The sequence below is a fragment of the Syzygium oleosum genome, unplaced genomic scaffold (genome assembly GCF_021117445.2).
Source record: "Syzygium oleosum isolate NSW1041296 unplaced genomic scaffold, Sole_v2.1 Sole_v2.32, whole genome shotgun sequence".
Taxonomy (NCBI): Eukaryota; Viridiplantae; Streptophyta; class Magnoliopsida; order Myrtales; family Myrtaceae; genus Syzygium; species Syzygium oleosum.
In genome coordinates, this window is record NW_026607516.1 from 1,816,791 (window position 1) to 1,834,753 (window position 17,963).

General features: G+C 41.6%; 3 protein-coding genes and 1 long non-coding RNA gene across 5 annotated transcripts; 2 read left to right on the forward strand and 2 right to left on the reverse strand.

The window, feature by feature from the left end:
* Positions 1 to 1,590: 1,590 nt before the first annotated feature.
* On the reverse strand, positions 1,591 to 2,479 carry LOC115685411 (uncharacterized). The gene is made up of 3 exons (XR_004006228.2): positions 2,321 to 2,479; positions 1,914 to 2,141; positions 1,591 to 1,774 (listed from the first exon to the last, which is right to left on the reverse strand). It is a non-coding gene; the product is annotated as an uncharacterized LOC115685411 (long non-coding RNA).
* Positions 2,480 to 4,545: 2,066 nt separating this feature from the next.
* Positions 4,546 to 8,835, reverse strand: LOC115685407 (syntaxin-22-like). The gene is made up of 7 exons (XM_030610487.2): positions 8,323 to 8,835; positions 7,517 to 7,610; positions 6,656 to 6,795; positions 6,323 to 6,397; positions 5,562 to 5,719; positions 5,374 to 5,474; positions 4,546 to 4,968 (listed from the first exon to the last, which is right to left on the reverse strand). Exons 1-7 carry the CDS (start codon positions 8,493 to 8,495, stop codon positions 4,903 to 4,905), a joined length of 807 nt encoding a protein of 268 aa, XP_030466347.1. The 5' UTR covers positions 8,496 to 8,835; the 3' UTR covers positions 4,546 to 4,902.
* Positions 8,836 to 11,832: 2,997 nt separating this feature from the next.
* LOC115685406 (binding partner of ACD11 1-like) lies at positions 11,833 to 14,870 on the forward strand. 2 transcript variants are annotated; one of them, XM_030610486.2, is made up of 5 exons: positions 11,833 to 11,974; positions 13,067 to 13,170; positions 13,251 to 13,326; positions 14,012 to 14,092; positions 14,174 to 14,870. In XM_030610486.2, exons 1-5 carry the CDS (start codon positions 11,969 to 11,971, stop codon positions 14,747 to 14,749), a joined length of 843 nt encoding a protein of 280 aa, XP_030466346.1. In that variant the 5' UTR covers positions 11,833 to 11,968; the 3' UTR covers positions 14,750 to 14,870. The 2 variants fall into 2 exon arrangements, with proteins under 2 accessions (XP_030466346.1, XP_056160607.1); XM_056304632.1 differs by lacking the exon at positions 11,833 to 11,974 and adding an exon at positions 12,227 to 12,609.
* A 1,939-nt stretch (positions 14,871 to 16,809) lies between these two features.
* Positions 16,810 to 17,963, forward strand: LOC115669628 (mitogen-activated protein kinase kinase 10). Its single transcript, XM_030590789.2, has one exon. It carries the CDS (start codon positions 16,827 to 16,829, stop codon positions 17,823 to 17,825), a length of 999 nt encoding a protein of 332 aa, XP_030446649.2. The 5' UTR covers positions 16,810 to 16,826; the 3' UTR covers positions 17,826 to 17,963.

Genomic DNA, 17,963 nt, shown 5'->3' on the forward strand with positions numbered 1-17,963 from the left:
TGAAAGAGATAAAAGGCAGGGTAGGGGAAGGAAACAATAAGGCAGTCCAGATTAATGCATACTAACATCACCATGATCTCTGCCGTCTTGTTCAAGCTGAGCTGATGTCACTTGTAGTAAATTCCCAGTAAGTTCCCTTGCCCAATGCCTGGTCATCGCAATGTCCCATACAAAAAGCACAGTCAAGCATCCTCTGTAAGATTCGTTTTGCTTTTATTTTGCATGGAACACATGCCAGAGATATAGTTCATTTTTATGCCATTGGACCTCCATGACTTTCTAAAGCCGGCGAGTGACTATATGATCTCATATGCAGCACATGTAATAGTCAGAAACTAGGAAAACCTATTAGACAGACTCACAGATTTTCGCGGAACACAGGGGTGTCTTTGGAGGTCCCGATGAAATCAACAAAACCTTGATAATTGGTCACGATGTTGGCTGGCTGAGATATTGTGGTCTCCCAATGCAACAATATACTAGAGCTCGTGTCATCTGCCCTTCGTCCAGGTTGAGTAGATGTCCCGGTCTTTGCGGTTTCTTCGCAGGGCTCAGACTTTTTTCTTTTTCCTCGACAAAACCAAAAGAGTTCTTCCATGGACTGGTGGAAACCTTGTCTAGAGAAATTGAATGGGGTGGAAATACAATGCAAAGGCACGTCAGGTTAATCTGAATACTGTTTATGAATAATCCGCAGAAGTTCATTATATCAGCTGACTATAGCAAAAGGTCAAGAAGTACAGATTACCAGAACTTTGCGCGGCGTTTTCGACCCAACCACTACTTCTTGATTTTGTTATTCTCAATGGAAGCGGTCTCTCGTTGAAAACAGGCTCAGTTTCCTTCACTATTAATGTGAACTGTCCTTATTTTCTCCTTGGCAGTAGTTATGTCATTGCCGTTTAAACCACCCCATGACGTAAAATCTGCAACTTGGATTATCTAACTCTGCTCGAGGATCATTTCTCTAAACCGCTTGGCTCTTTTATATTTGTTCTCGTTGGATGTCATTGTTTACAATGGAATGAAGAAACCTGCATTTTAAGATGGTATCGAGCTACGGATAAGCTAATCAGATTTCGTTTTTCCCTTGCGATTTTACTCTGTTTCTATCATTTACTACATCATTTCACTTCCTGTAATTTATTCACGCTCTTTCTTTTTTAATGTTTTCGTTGCTTTCGAGTCTCCCCGTAGTTGGAAATCATTATACCACGTAGATCACTTCCCGAGCACGAATTTCCTAGTCATTCCCGTCAAATTATTTTGGAAAAAGATTAAAAAAAAAATTTGCCATTCAATTTTCAGGTACTCGGAAAAAGAAAATTGGCCATCGGACATGTTCTCATTTGTAACATCGAAACATATACGATTATGAGCTCGACCATCTTCGTAGGCAGACACGGTTTTCTACCGCATGAGAACTGTCCTAGTCTGTTGACCTTTAGTAGCTGTGATCAGATTTGATTATTGGGTTCTTCTGTCCTTTTTATTCCTGCTTTGTAAACAGAGAAGTGACTTAAGTCCTCCATCAGGCTGAACTCAGCCTCCTGGCTTTTCCCATCGAAAGAAGAAAGTAAAGGAGCACGGTTTCGCTTATTTTTCGGTACATTAACAAAACAAGGAGCAAGCAAGGAGGCTTGCCATTCAACCACACACCTAAGCCTTGACTGATCTTGCACTATTAACAGCAATCCAGGAAAAAAACGGAAGTAAGATATAGAAACTATCATTCCCACAGAAAGCACGATCCGAAGATTTGACGAAAGCAATCCTGAAAAGAAAAACACGAGAGCGAAGTCCATTAGTCCCTGAAACCCCAACACTTTTCCTTCAAATTATAAGAGGAACAAAAAAGAATGTCCGGACAACCGCGGAAGCTTCGAAGGCTATAATTGTCAGTTAGAAATTACCAGAAATGTCGAGTTTTATTTTTTGTCACAAGCTTGAGATTGAGCGGTCAGGGCTCTCGGAATGTTGGTGGCATCGACTTCTTCTATTTCGAGTGATTAAGATCATTGATTAAAGCTTTTAATGAATTTATTTCTTCTTGGACTCGACGGACTTCCTCCTCGTTTCCTTCTCCATCTCTGAGGATCTCTTTGAGGGCATTCTCATTTTCCAGGAGCAACGCCTCCATTCTGCATCTCAAGAGAGACAAGTGTAACTTCACGAGGTGACCCATTGCAAAAGAAAATCTCAAAAACCATCCAGCATAAATGCTAATACATTTTGTAGGGAAAGAAGTAAAAGTATGGGTTGCCGAATTTCACAGCATACAACGACATCGAATTAATCTTAGAATGTTAGGGGAGCTGACCTTTTCAGTTCGTCAAGACTTTCACGCAAATCGGCATCCTGGTCTGCATTTCTGCCTGCCTCATCATTCTTATCTCTGTCAAACCAACTCAGAACACAAGATCACCAAGTTGAAAAATTATTACAAAAATGCACTGATCTTCGGAAACATATAGCTTTACTTTTTCGATTCGAGTTGCATGCAATGGGAGAGATGTCGGTGGAGTGAAACGATAACAGAGGGATAAGACGAGGGCAAATATCTGCCAAGAGCTACATGGTCACCTTGAAGCCGGAAGATTTGCTTGTTGGGGAGCAACAGGAACATGCGATGCTTCCTCTTCAGCTTCAATCCTTTCAGTCTCTCGATATTCCCTTACAACTGCACCAAACTCTTCGACGATTTTGGTATCTACAACATTATCCTTATCCTGGCAGGACGATGGTGAAAAAGTTGAGCTAATATAAAGGATACCGGCCGGAATCAAGGCAGAAAACTAAGACAGCATAAGGGCATCTCACTGAACAAGAAACTCATGTTCGATATGAGAGAAAAATGCAGTCTCTACTTGAAAGGAAGGGAGAAAAGGAGGAGGAGAGTAAGGACGACATTAAAGTGATGCGGATTAAGTCATACTAACTTTGATATGATCATGGATTTCGTGTTCAATTTCAGCTGATATATCTTTCAACAGATCCCCGACATGTTGCTTCGCCTCGTGCCTGACAATCAAACAAAGTATACCCAGGAGAGAGTGATCATGAATTTTGCGAGAGAGTAACAGGGTCATCTCCTTCAGCTAATAAAGCCGTTTTTTTCCCTCCTGAATATACTGAAGAACCGAATTTTATACATCCAATCTGCCTTATTTCACACAAACAAAGGCCTCGTACATGGTGTGTCGTCGTAGCTATTAGTGGATTTCCGTAATTTCCCAAGCATGATTGGCTATATGATTAAACTCGAATATGTCAAAGAAAAGTGACTAGGCGGACTCACAGTTTTTCACGGAACATGGGGGTGTCCTCCGAGGTTCCTATGTAATGCACATAGTGTTGATAATTAGAAACGACGTCGGCTGACTGATGTACGGCCGTCTGCAAAGATCCATGGGTGGTCACATGATCGGCCATTCGTCCTGGCAGATTCAATCTCGACAAACTGCAGATCGTCTGGAGTTCTGAGCTAGCGTCACCCCCCTTTTTCTTCGTCAAAACCTGAAATGCTTCTTCCCCCGAACCGAGAGGTGGGGAAGCTTCTCTATGTTGTTGATAGCTAAATCATCTTCACCTTAATGCTATATATCGAAATATCTGCAGAAGTAACATAAGTATGTTGCCTACAGAAGAGGTCGACAAATAATCAGGTACTAATAATGGAATTAGGACGAGGGATTAGTTTAGAACATGCCTTGAGCTTTCGCTCCAACTACTACCTTTGTATTTTAATGATTGAAGAAGGGAGATAATTGCTCGTTGAGAACATGCTAATTTCCATCACTTAATCCGAACTGTCGGTGCTTTGTTTTTATTTGTGTGTGATTAGTTTCTCGATTCAATGAGAACATGCTAAGTTTCCTTTATTCCAACGTGAATTGTGGCTTGTTTTTTCATAGGTTGTTGTTGAGTTGCTGTTCAAGACACGCCGTGACTGCAAATTTGGAATTTCGTTCTACGGGGTTGTCCTCCAAACATGACATGAATACTTCAAGGAGTAGTTTAGATTCCCTTTTCAGCTTCAAGTTACCCACGTTTTATTTTTATTCTTTTCATTCAGCTCATTTAGCGGTCTATGTCGCATGCGCTTTTTGTTGATGAAAAAATCAGCAATCCAAATCGTTCTCATGAACGTTTGGTATGGTAACTTCTATTTCTTTTCTTTTGTGATCTTGAAAAGAATCAGAAAAAACCCGTCATTGAACCAACGGAGGGAGGACCGGTGACGCTTTTTTAAAGTACAGGGATGCTTCCGAACCCCAAAAACAAAAAAGAATCAGTAATAACACTGGTGATGTTATTCCTTTTATTAAACACTCTCCGCTGGCCTTTGCTCAACCTTCGATAAGGTGTTTAACCACTCAGGCTTGCAACTGAAGTACCTTCCAGCAGCTTTTTCAGCCAACAACTCAAGGTGTCGCCGAATGCATTTTAGAATCATGGAAAAAATGCTACATATATAACATCGATATAGCTATATTATGCAAGATCAAGATCAATGTCGAAATCCAGATGAATCCTCTGGAAAGATAATTAAAAGAATCGCAGAGGCTATTATTGAGAACAATGAGAGCAGCTTTACATGACAGTGGTGTCACAAACCTTGAAAGGCCAAATAACAACCCCAGATGGGTATGTAAACAGGAACTTCACCAGCCAACCGGGAAAGCCACCGTCTGGCCTCCTCTCTCTACTTTCCTCCCCACTATTATTCTTCCCCAGTAGAGGAAAAAATATAAATTGTTCACTCCCATTTTTTTCATATAGCAGACTCCTGTCGACCAGTTTTTACAGTGAAAGAACAAAGAAGGGTGGTTAATCAGGCTGACCCCATTGTACCATTCACTCAGACGAGCAGTCTCCATTGATGCTTGATTATTCTACTGCTTAAGCTGCAACTACTATGACCACAATGAGAAGGGCTACCCCGAAGATCACCAAAAGCAAACAACTCTGCATAAAACAAGCATAATGATCTCAATATAGAAGCACATTGCATTGTAATGCCGCTGAACTTGTGTTGGTGTCATTTCTTCTGTTTTTTCTTTTACTTTAAGTCCAATGCAAATATGGGATGCACTAAATAACCAGCCAAAAAAGGAGAGCAGAGAGGTATGACTGTATTGATTCCTCCTCAAGAGTAAAGGTAGTCTTTGTCATGAAACTTAAAAACAAGCCCAGAAATTGAAGCAAGCTAAAAACGAGGCTACAACATTCAGACTACTATACTGTGCGTGAAACATAAAAAAATTGCTCAAACAAAAATGACGTTGCTCATGGCACAAGAGATATGCGATTTTCTGAACAGGAAATAGTTGCAAATAAATTGTGGAGAAGTCTTATTTTTCCAGAATATACCATAGATGAATTTGATTTTTGAGTCTTTGCAGCTTTCACCAAATGGGACTTTCCTTGAGCAGTGGATGCATGTGCGCTTTCAATATGAGAGCCAATATCATCTGCACAGCATATTAGTGTCAATTATAGAATACAAGCCCCAAAAACTAGTAGAAGGAAACGGACTAGATATGGATACAATAACTTACCAATCATTGTCCCTTGTTCATGAACAAGCACTGCGAGATCTTTAAAAATTTCGTTCACCTCACCAATTTGCTGCTGGATTTCCTGGATTCCTTGGTCCCTTTCCTCAATGATAGCTTCATTGAAGGCAATCTCATTTTCGGCCAGCAATACTTGTTCTCTGCAATAAAATTCGGCTTAACGTTGACAATACGGAAGTTACACAACCAGCTGACTCATGCATGATGTGCATATCTAAGACCGTATAGGGATATTCAGAATAATAGATAATAATTTGTCATTTTGGATGTTGAATAAAATTCTGCCAGATACTTCCAAATGGTCTTCACCCACCTTGAACAACCCACATCTACAGCCATTACACAACACCAACACCTTAAATATTTGAAGCCATAGTAGAAGCTATGGAAGCAACACAAACTTGGCTACCCCACAAGAGAAGTATAGCTTGTGGGAAAACTGAATACTTATTATACATGCATAGTGATGTTAAGAAAACTCATTTTAGGTATGAAGTTTTCTGGACACTGGCATCCTGTGAATTAGATAGAAATTGTACAACATGACATGATCTAAGGGCTTCCAGAGGTTCTCCTATGAACCTTTTCTGTCTGGGGAAAAGAGATACTTAGAACAGGTTTTAACTTCTCAGCTAAAACAACATTTGGAGAAGATTTTGCATACTAGAAAAGGCCATAGTTGTGGGAAAGCACAGATTTATTGAAGAGAACAAATACTAACGAAAAAGCGATGCTTTCCTTACCTCCTTGATTCGACAAGGAGAACACGCTGTTCTGAACTCTTATCAGCATTTATGTCTTGGTCACTGGCAGAATAGCTGGTTAAGAATGAACAAACATATAACACAGATCAACCACTGAAGGTAAACAAGCATACATGCACCAATGTAAAACAGAATTCTTAGCACGCAATACCTCTCAGCCTGCTGAACATACTCTCAGTTTCTATTGAAACAACAATTACTTATCAGGCCAATAACTCATCTACATTCCCAATCCAGTCAGTTTGACCCTGGATTGGGTGGAATGAAGAAAATCAACATCATAAAATTAGCTTCGCATTCTACAGCCATTACCTAGAAGAAAGAACAGTCTGCGGTACAGATGGAGCGTATGCCGTTTCCTTCTCAGCTGCAAGCCGTTGGGCCTTCTGAAACTCTTTCAGAACAGCCTGAAAATCTTTTGCAAGTTTGGCATCTGCAATCTTCTTGGCAGGCTGCAAACAAAAAAAAAAGGTCAAGACTCGAGAATCGACACCAGAGAAAACAGAAAATCTGAAGGGAATGTACATGAAACGGAATCAGGAAACTTCAAACATCTATAAGTAAAGAAGCCAAAGGTTAGAAAGGAGGACACAGATTGTTCCACATCAGGCTTAAGCCACCCTTTCAATGGGGATAGGCACTTTAAGTACTCTACTAAATGATTAACGGATACATGAATTGGTTTGTCCAAAAAATGTATAGCTGTGGTCCCAAATTTTTTTTTTCCATTATCATACTGACTTCACAATGCAATATGGTTTAATGATATGTCACCAAGAGAATTAGTAATATTAAAAAATGAACCATCATCGGAAGCTAGTTTGCGAGTCATTTTGATACACCAATGCCATCCAGCTACTTGAAATATCAAGATGAGGATTTGTTGATAAAACCCTTAATGAGTTGACAATTTTCAAAGACGAAAAGGTAGCTCTTACCATGACGCAAGTATGCATCCTCTTTTTGTCATTACAATACAAGACAGACTCTATCACATTGCATTCTAAAGTTTTAAGTTCATAATTCTATACCTCTTTATTGTCACCTAGGCTACATCGAAGGGAAAGAGACAATCGACCATCATTTGACAAATTAACCGATTTATTAATCCCAAATGAGAACTTTTTTTTTTCTATATTAGCAATAGGGTGGTTATTAAGAGAGTTAACTTACACTAACACCAGCCTGATGATCTGTCTCACTGGCTTGTTTAAGTCTTTCTGAAGTATCCTTCACCAGGTTCCCAATATATAGCCTTGTCTTGTGCCTGTAGCAAACAAGGGGTTAGGGAGACAGACAATATTTAAGTATATTCATGTAAAAGTCTAGACTCTTGAGGATGATTAGGACAGGCCTAGCATGATCAAAATATCATTTTGAGGTAACAAAGACCTCCAGCAAAAAGATGACCCGATTCTGACATCAAATACATGCATATTCATAATTACAAGGTTCTGAAAAGGTACAGTGTTCGAGCCATAATGAGTGTGAGAGATGAGAACCATTTTGTGACCGTCACTAGACATACCATGACTCCTGTGTCAGCCATATATTAGTCCCAAAGTCTAGTTAGTAGTTTGAAGGATGCTAATTCCAGTTATGACAGCAATTCTCTCTAGACCATAGACTGATAAGTGCACAAAATGAGCATGCTCTCCACGAATTACCTCTTCTGGAGCTCACATTACAACAAGGTCACATAAACTCAAAAGGCAAACTACATTAAAGTCCATCAACAACCAATTTCCCGATGCATAACTCCGGATTACAAGAAAGCAATCAAGCCAAACCAAAACGACCTACAATTCCCCCGATTTCTATATCCGACCCTAATTATACGATTCAAACCGAACAACAAGTCCCCGAGAGTTCAACCGGCGTACATCAATCCGTACAACCATATATCCAAGAAATTCGGCCACCATGCAGCTCGAAACCTCGAATTGAATCCCTACAAACGATGAATCGAAAGCACTCACAGCTTCTCCCGGAGCTCGGCCGTGTCCTTGGGGGTCCCGAGAGCATTGACCTGCCGCCGGAACGCGCTGACGGCGGTGTTGATCTGGAACACGCCGGACGCGACGGCCTGCGTCGGGTCCTGCTTGCCGCTGATGAGATCGCGCCTCCCGGCTTCCAAATCCTGAAAGCTCATCTCTCCCGATTTGACCTAACTCTCTCCCCGCGAGAGAGAGACAGAGACCACGACGACGAGGACGGCGACGAGGGGGGCGGCGGCGGCGGCGGTGCTTCGCGCGGAATCGGGGGTGCGATTACGGCGGTGCGAATCGATCGGAGGGATCGGAGGACGACGGAAGGAGAGAGAGAGATTGGAGACGGCGTTTGGGAGTACGAGGGGGGTAGGAGAGAGAAAATGGAGAAGGCTTTGTTTGACTGGCGTCTGGCGGTGGGTTTCCCGATAAGTTGCCGCGCTGGGGTTGTTGTTACCTTTAGTCTAACTGCCTTCACCGGCACGTCAACGGTGCGTCGTTTTGGGGCTCGGTCCAACGTGACCGCGCCTGCCTTTGCCTCGCCTTGTCTTTGTCTTTGTCTTTTGCTTTGAACTTCTTCTCTCCACCGAAGAAGTCGGTTAGCGAATTGCAAGTCAAATTTGTCCTTTATAATGAAATGGTTTTCATTTTTATCTTTTGCTTTTAACCTTTGGAATTTCGCTTCTTTTTTTTTTCCTTCTTATTTTTACTCCTCGTGAAAATTTCTTTTCTTGTCTGTCAAAAGGTGATAGTATAGCTGACTCCCTTCTTCCACTTAATACACAGTAATTTTTAAGCTAGCTGATAACTTAAATGTCAAAGAGTAATTTCAGATAAATAATGTAACTTTCCAACGAGCTAGTGACTTACCACATGGAAACATCTATTAGTCAACCGAGCGGGCCAGTGCCAAGGCCAGTGCAACTCGGGCCAATTCGTATGGATCAAGACAAAAATTTTAAAAAAGAAATAGAACAAGTAAGTTGCGTTAAAACCATGTAATGTCATTTTTATATCTCGAGGTTCCGATTTAATGGCAAATATAGCGCAAGGAGGATCCGATCCGATGGCCGGGCCAATGCTTTTGCAGAGGCCAGTGCAACTGTAGAAGGACTTTTAGTGGCCAAACCACTGCTGTTGCTCAAACTAGTGCACATGTAAGAGGATCAAGCCACGATTGATCAGTTGTTGTAATCAAGCCAAAGCAACTGCTCAAGGGAGACTTTAGAAAATCCCAGTGAGTAATACCCCAATCCCCATGCATTTGGGTATTATCATTTGATTCTTATGTCCACCGTTTTTTTCGATTTAGGAGAGTTGCACTAAAAAATGGTCATCCGCGATCGCGGCCGAAGAAGAACAAAACGGTGGCAAGGGATGTTTCCCCGAACCTTAGGACAAACCTTCAAATTCTTAACGTAAGTAACATTTTAACATTTCGTAATTGCATCTTACTATCAAATTGAGCTAAAAACGTGTTCATTGTCGTGTAACTTGGAACAGCTGATGCAAGATTGTTGAGGGTGCCGGAAAAAATTAGTAGTTTCAAGAGCTTCGAAGGCAAATGCATCGTCACAAAGAACGACCACCATCAAATCCAAACTCTCAGGCTAGGTCACAACCTCAATCATCTAATGCTAGAACTCCCTCTCTAAAGAACGGTGCCGCTGCTAGCAAAAGAAAAAATCGTGGGAAAGGGACAAGCTACAAGGAAAAGCTTAAGACTTATGAATCAAGTGAATGCCAAATTTACAAGATCACCAGAGATAGCAGCCAAAGACTTGGACTGATGTAGGTGGTTTTTTCTACTGAACACGAAGCAACTTAATCTATGTAATTACTCTATTTGATGTTAATGGATGGAGTACTTTTTGTGCAAATGGGTGCACTCTTTGGTCATTATCTATTGATGCAGCATCATTGGCGATTGATGGTCCTTCAAATTTGATGCTTATTCAACACATTGGTATTGAAATGAAAAACTGCATGACATCCAAAAATGGACATTACATGTTCAAAATGAAAACCTACATGATTCATCCATCTGATCTTAGACATGAGTGCCCAGATTCACATCAAAACTTCACTAATTCACTTACCCCTTAAAAAAACATATCTCAATCATATTCCCCAAATCACCATAACACAAACAGAGAACTATGAAAGACTTATAAACTTCCCACCAATTCTAACGTCAGCACAACGACACAACATATGCGCAAAACGATTACCAATTGATACATCTCTATTTTCGCTCGTTTGAGCTCCTCCTTTCAATGTCTCCGCTTTGCCCTTTGAGGCCTGATTTTGGCTAGCAGTGAGCTCGTGTGGATCTTGACCAGCTTTATTCACTCGGTGTTTGATTCCTTTCAAGGAGGTTGACTATTATATATGTCCCCTTGCTCGATTTGGTATCTTCATATCAACTTACATAAAGAAATCCCAGCAGCCTGCCCATCGAACTTAGCACAATCATGGAACCTTCATATTATGTTTTTCCTTGACTTTGCCATGAGAATTGGTAATCAAAGACCACAATAGCTGGTTAGCTCCAAGTCAACCTCATTAGGAGTTACCCCAATTGATTCAAACATTGACGGCCTCATTCTTTTGGTTGCCATTCTTCAATTTGGGATTAGGGTTCCTCGGGCCAAAATTAGAGATTGCAATTCAATTTGAGGCTAGCAATAATAGAGCTTTATAGTTTTGAAGGGTTAAAAGGGGAAGAAACGACATCTTTTAAATCCCATGATCGAATCAGTTAAGAAAACGGCCGCACAAAAAAGAGAAATTAATAAATAAAGTCATGTCATCATTTTTCGTCCATCAATTTAAACGAATCTATCTGAGAAACTTAATTGCATTAATGTTACAAATTTTACGATTTGATTCCACTTTCTCGACAAGTATTATGACTTTTTGTGTATTTATCTCATTTTCTTTAACTTTTGGTTTATTTCTTTAAAAATATTTAGCTTATTTGGCTTTCTTTTACTCTTTTTTTTTATATGTCGGCGTCACACATGCTCAAAAATGTTAAGAAACTCTACATTGAAATTCTAGCATGCCGCGATGACGAAATTGGCTAAGCAACCATCGAAAAGGCTTGATTACACTGGGATCTAAAATGTGCACGACTTAATTGTATCTCTTCAAATGACTAAGGACCTTTGGTGCAATTTTCCCTAATTAATCCAATTACTTTTTTTTAATCAAATTAATGCAACAACTTCGAATGTAAGGAGTGGGAAGATGTTCTAGATTTCAAATTCAAGGCATTGACCCCACGACGAGAGCGTGTCAAGGAATTTGATGTCCCGCCTCGAGGAAGTGGGACCCGACAACACCATGTCCGAGGGTGGGAAAAGTCCCCCGCGTGATTGAGCAAAAGGGCCCCACCACTCCAGCGCCCTCCACCGTCGGATTCCCGCACGTGCGATGGCTGCCGGCGGGCCAGATCTCGCCCTCCCACGCGCGATCTTCATACGCGCCTCCCGGGGAGGGGCCTCGTCTTTCCTCCTGCGCGTACGCTGTATAAATCTCTCTCTCTCTCACAAGCTCAGCTCTCATTTCGAAGACGAGGAAGAAGACGACGGCGACGGCGACGGCGACGACCGGAGAAAGAATAGCCATTGCCATGTCGGTGAGTCCTCGATTTCCGGCTCTACTCTTCCCTCATGCTTCGCTGTAGCACGATCGGTGGAAGTCTTCGCGGATAATCAGGAACTTAGCGCGTGTCCGTTCTTTCCTTCACAACCTGCTCGAGCGGAGCTCGTTTTTCTGAAGCTATCGTGCGTAGATCTGCTTCGGTTTCTATGGGGATTCCGGATTTGATGCGGTCGGTGCAGGGGGATTGGTGTTTTGCGAGCGTACGGGCCTCTTTTTTCTTCACCCTGATCGGACGATGCTGGCTTTTGAATTCGAACGCTGTAGCTTGGTCTGACCTCGTGAATTGTTTCCTGAATGCTTGGTGAGTGTGGGTGCGTCCGAGGAGAGTTTGCGGTGACAATGAGGATCGTTTTGTTCCTGTCAAGTGTGCGATCTCCGTGGAGGTGGAGCTTCCGTGTTCGGGGGCACTCTTGAATGCTGCTTGATGGAAACTCACTCGCAAGCCTTTGGTTAGCTTGAGTGGCTCTCAATCTGTGTATGCAGTTCGCTCTCTGATGTTTGATCGCAGCGACCAATTATTTTGAAAAGTTCATGGATTTAGACATGTTGTATCGCGGTTTCTTTTTGCCCCGTTCTCAACATGTTGACGAAGGCCTCTGCCGGATGCCGGTGAGCATTCATGTAGTCCTGATGTCTTTCATTGGGAATCCAAGTGAAATAATTCTTCAGTAGCGACAGATTAGCCCGAGAGCCCTTTGCTTTGATTTGAGAAGATCTCGGATCAGTCCAGTCAATGGGAATGTGGGAGTGTGAAAGATTGGAAGCATTTGAATGCCTACCGTTAGCATATGTTATTTGCTTTCTTGTTTAAAATCTCGCATAATTGCCTCCAAAACTTACCACAAAAAGAACATATCATTCAGCAAGATATTGGACAAAAAAGATGTGCAAGTCTTACTAAGGAGAGCTCTTCGGCTCAGCAATTCATGTTGTAGCTCTCGGAATGGCTTTAAACCCCCTTTAGCTCCCTTTTGCCATCAGCTTTCTTTGTTGTTATCTTTTATTCTCATTAAATTGTGATTGGTATATGGGTATAATTCTCACTATCATTTGAGTGTCCTTGCAGCTAACAACTGTTAAGGTTAGCAATGTCTCCCTAGGAGCAACAGAGAGGGACCTCAAGGAGTTCTTTTCATTTTCCGGTGATATCGCATATGTTGAGATGCACAGGTTGAGTCTACTCCTTTGCTCGCTTAGTTGTTTTGTTTCACAGTTACTTTTCTTATGTTTTTCTTCATCTAATTACACAGTGACACTGAGCGGTCTCAAATTGCATATGTCACGTTCAAGGATTCTCAAGGAGCAGAGACTGCCATTCTGCTTTCGGTAATACAGCTTGTCGTACTCACATCATTTGATTTTGTCCTCCTATTTGTTTGAGATCTTTGCATGCGCAAAGTCATTAGTTTGGAAGAAGGAAAATCCCTATGCTATGAAAAGCATTCAATTAGCTTAATTATCATCAAGAATTTATGTCTAGTATTGTTGCAGCAACGAAGTGATGCTTTGAGGCTTCCCTGAGCTATTATTTATGTTTCTTTTTCTTTGGTTTTGCTTGTCCTTGTATTGGTGCTTTTGATTGATCAGCTGATGCATTTTAGACAGGAATCACCTATACACCTTGCATTATAATCTAGCTTGCATGATGAACTAACATCCTTGTGAGCTAACAGAAGATGGAGGATAATACTTAGAATGGGCTCATCTACGCTAGGGGCTTCCATTATACTCTAGCAGAACATATTTGTTGGTAATGTGGTTAGTTTTTGTCCAATAATGTCCTTCATCATTAGCTCTAGGTAACCATTTTCTTTCACATGGCATATTTATGAATGTGCATGAAGGGGAAATCTCCCTTTATACATGGTCTTTCTTATTTGTAACTTATGGATTCTTTTGCCTAGTAGTCACATTTCATTAGATAACGAGACAGATATAACAGTTTAAATCAATTACTTGTTATTAATGCATCTCAGCAGCAAGGTTCACTTTGAACTCCTTTGAATGTCAGGGTGCAACAATTGTTGATATGTCTGTCAGCATTGCTCTCGCTCCAGATTACAAGCTGCCTCCTGATGCTATAGCACCGCCCGTAAGAGTCCTGAGTCTCCTGACTCCTGTCGCGTAATATCTCTTACTACCATAATGAACATGATTATTGCTCTTCTTGCAGGTAACAGAAAACAAAAGTCCAGCTGGTGGTGAATCTGCTTTGCGAAAAGCAGAGGATGTAGTTACCGGCATGCTGGCTAAGGGCTTCATATTAGGCAAAGATGCAGTGAACAAAGCCAAGTCCCTTGATGAGAAGCATCAGTTGACATCGACAGCCTCATCAAAAGTCGCTTCCTTCGATAAGAAGATTGGACTGACCGAGAAAATCACTGTGGGTACCACGGTTGTGGGCGACAAGGTCAGGGAAGTGGATCAAAAGTTTCAAGTTTCTGAGAAAACCAAGTCAGCATTTGCAGCGGCAGAGCAAAAGGTTAGCAGTGCTGGATCAGCCATTATGAAGAACCGTTATGTGTTCACGGGGGCGTCGTGGGTAACAGGTGCTTTTAACAAAGTTGCAAAAGCAGCTGGCGATGTCGGCCAGAAGACAAAGGAGAAAGTGGGAATGGCCGAAGAGGAACAGAAGAGAAAAGTAGTGGATGACTTTGCTCAAATTCATCTATCGGAGTCTCCAAAGGCTTCTGCTTCGGCCGAGCAGAAGCCATCGAAGCATGAGCCTGTTCGAGGTCTGATTCTGTGATTTGGTTCTGTATGGAACATTGTGCATCATTTCACATACTCTCAATCACCTGTTCTGCTGTTTACCACCAAAACAGTGGTGCTTCATTATGGTCGAGTTGTCAGCGATCGTTGCTTACAAATGCTCATCTTCCTTCACCCCTCCCACCTCAAAAGAATCTTCCCATGTATGCAAAACCTTTTTGATAGAATCCTTTCCGATCCTCGAAATGAAATGGCCTCAATTTGTGGCCGGATCTCCATTCCGAGAAAACTCAGAACGGCTTGGAGAATGAAATGTTTATCACTCAATGATGAAGCGTCGGGCTACTTCCGCCTGAGTTTCTATTCTGAGAATCGGATTCTTAATTCTGCCAATCTTTTTTGTAAAGGTTTCCGAGAAGTCAATAAGTTCCGGTGGCTTACCCTGTACCCATGCGATTACTCGTACAAAGCTGTACACCCCTTTCGAAGGAACACGTTTCATTGACTTGCAAGACGTGCGTGCTTTATGTTAATGTAACTTCGACTACATGTTCTGTTGTTTCTTCCACGTACCTTAATGCGGCTGAATACTCCATGTCCTAGAATTCTAAATCCAATTATTGAAAAACACCGACCAAGTCATAGAAACAGACATTTGGCGCATGTCTGAAGGCAAATGGAGACGTATGTGCGTAAGTAGTCGAGTACCAATAGAAACAAGCAAAGGTGGGATTTTCTTTTCGTTTTCGTACTCCAGTAATTATAACCTTATGGAGTGACAAAAACAGGTAGCCCCGTCCGGTTTGCCGATATGATGTAGGGCAAAGTGAATGACTGTGTTGGTCGGTCAATGTAACTCGGGGACGAGAGTCCGTCTCTGCCTCATCGCACCGACAGTGCAATGGAACTCTCGCGCTCAAAAGTACTATCCCGAGCCCATAACCCAACGTTAAGCTGGGCCACGTTCACAACATTCAGTGGCCGAATTGCATCAATCGCTCAAATTATAATACTTATAGAGACTATTTCGTTCCTTTTTGCCGATATGGGACAAGAATTCATAAACCCCAAAATACCCAATCCGAAGCTCTATAAGATACAGAACTTGAGCACGCGGAACTTTCATTGAAAAAAAAAAGAGGGAAAGAAGATAAGAGTGCCGGTTGAGGTTTGACGATGACAAGAACAATAACCGATGATGATGGTGGTGGCATTCAATCATTAGAGCTCTAAATTGAATAACGAAAATTCTGACTAATTACAACCAAAGTATTCTAACAGGAATACATAGCACAAAAGGCTACTATATTGATATTTGTATCCACTGCATAAAATAATAATAATAATAAGAGACCTCTACTTCGATTGGTATTTTTTTCGCGAATAACAAACATGAGATAACAAATCAAGTCTTTAACTAAAATTTCCATCAACTTAATTGTTCGAATCGTCCATATAATATACAACAAGAAACTCTAGATATAGCATCGGAGTTCTCTGCACAGACCGCCTTCGGGAATTTTGAGATTTCTTTTCCGTCCTTTATCAACCTTGCCCACGAATGCTGGAATGGTGTTCTTCCTTAGGATTTCCATTTGAAGGATTAACAGTCACAATTTGTTACGATTCAGCTTGATTTTGCATTAGACATTAGGTTAAGAAACATATATGTCAGATATCGATTCTGAAAAGTAGGAGAGAGCTATTCGCTTAAGCTCTTCCTCACGAGAAATAAGACTGACGTGCTTGTGCATTATAATTGGCCATACATAACCTACAGGGGAAAACAAAAAGGGAATGAAGGAGAGTAGATGCACGTGTTTAACGACATCCATGAAAATTGGCAACTCTGTTATCAGGAAACACAAGCAGCCAAAACTCCACGTTGCGCACCGTGAAAACTCCCCAAAACTAATTGCACTCATAGCCAGACGAAAAGGCACTGACATCACCACAAAATGCTCACCTGCCCTTGAATTCAGGGATAGCTACAGCCACTTGTCAGATCTTTGTTGTTGGAAAACAACCACGTACATGTCTCAACCCATGTTTATAAACCCATCAACTTCATTCTTCACATAATAGACAGAAGAAAAACTCTTCTTGGTGTGTAAATGACATTGGTAAGAGAAAGAAGGCACCAACAAGCATTGAAGCTATCCCTGCCTCCTCAAATACCAGCAGCTGATCTTTGGCGACCGGCCAAGTTACCAGCATTGTCTTTCACGATCCAACCACAGTCTCCTGATGTTGAAAACTTCTCTAAGTTAGAGAAATTGGAGGTCCTAGGCCACGGCAATGGAGCTACTATCTATAAAGTCCGGCATCGTCAAACAGCTTCAATTTATGCTCTGAAGGTCCTTCGTGTCGATCAGCACACAACAGATGTGTGGCAACAGGCAGGACAAGAAGCGGAAATTCTCAAACGAGTAGACTCGCCACTGATCGTGAAATGTCATGCAGTTCTGAACAGCGGGTGCATCGACTCGGATAATGCAGGGGAACTATACTTCCTAATGGAGTACATGGAAGGAGGGTCTCTGCAAGATATATTATGTATCCATAGAAAATTGCCAGAACAGGTGATTTCTAGGGTGGCGAGACGAGTTTTGGAAGGGCTATGCTATTTGCATACGATGAAAATAGTGCATAGGGATATTAAGCCATCAAACTTGCTCATAAACAGTAAAGGCGAGTTGAAAATTGCAGATTTTGGTGTGAGTCAGGTTGTAGCTAGTACTTGTAACCCTCATGTTTCTTATTTAGGGACATGTGCTTATATGAGTCCTGAGAGATTTGATCCAGAGAGGTGGGACGGTGATAAAGAAGAAGGATTTGCAGGGGATGTTTGGTCTCTAGGAATTGTCTTACTAGAATGCCACGTGGGTCATTATCCCTTGATAAGTCCAGGACAGACACCAGATTGGGCAACTCTAATGTGTGCTATTTGCTTTTCGGATAGGCTGGAGATTCCTGAAACGGCATCACCAGAGTTCAAGAGTTTTGTTAGTAGGTGTCTGGAGAAGGATTGGAGGGCTAGAGGGACAGTCGATGACCTTCTCCGTCACCCTTTTGTGAGCAAAAGCAGTCGTACAGAAGGGTGGTTTGATTAGCTCGGGGCGACGAGTTTACCCCTGCTCTCTCCTTCCTTTTAAGAATTTGTTCATTTTATTTGTATGATCTTATTAAGCAACAGATGTTTCTTCAATTTCCTCAGGTTAGGTTTGACTAGCATATTAAAATTCTTCTTC

Excerpts from the sequence above, each read along its gene's own strand:
- LOC115685407 (XM_030610487.2), bottom strand. The coding sequence starts at position 8,495 with ATGAGCTTTCAGGATTTGGAAGCCGGGAGGCGCGATCTCATCAGCGGC. Across the intron at positions 6,796-7,516 it reads ATCATCAGGCTGGTGTTAGT|CCTGCCAAGAAGATTGCAGA; the intron begins GTAAGTTAACTC and ends TTTTGTTTGCAG. Across the intron at positions 5,475-5,561 it reads TGAACAAGGGACAATGATTG|ATGATATTGGCTCTCATATT; the intron begins GTAAGTTATTGT and ends TATGCTGTGCAG.
- LOC115685406 (XM_056304632.1), top strand. The coding sequence starts at position 12,532 with ATGGATTTAGACATGTTGTATCGCGGTTTCTTTTTGCCCCGTTCTCAA. Across the intron at positions 12,610-13,066 it reads AAGGCCTCTGCCGGATGCCG|CTAACAACTGTTAAGGTTAG; the intron begins GTGAGCATTCAT and ends GTGTCCTTGCAG. Across the intron at positions 13,327-14,011 it reads AGACTGCCATTCTGCTTTCG|GGTGCAACAATTGTTGATAT; the intron begins GTAATACAGCTT and ends TTTGAATGTCAG.
- LOC115669628 (XM_030590789.2), top strand. The coding sequence starts at position 16,827 with ATGACATTGGTAAGAGAAAGAAGGCACCAACAAGCATTGAAGCTATCC.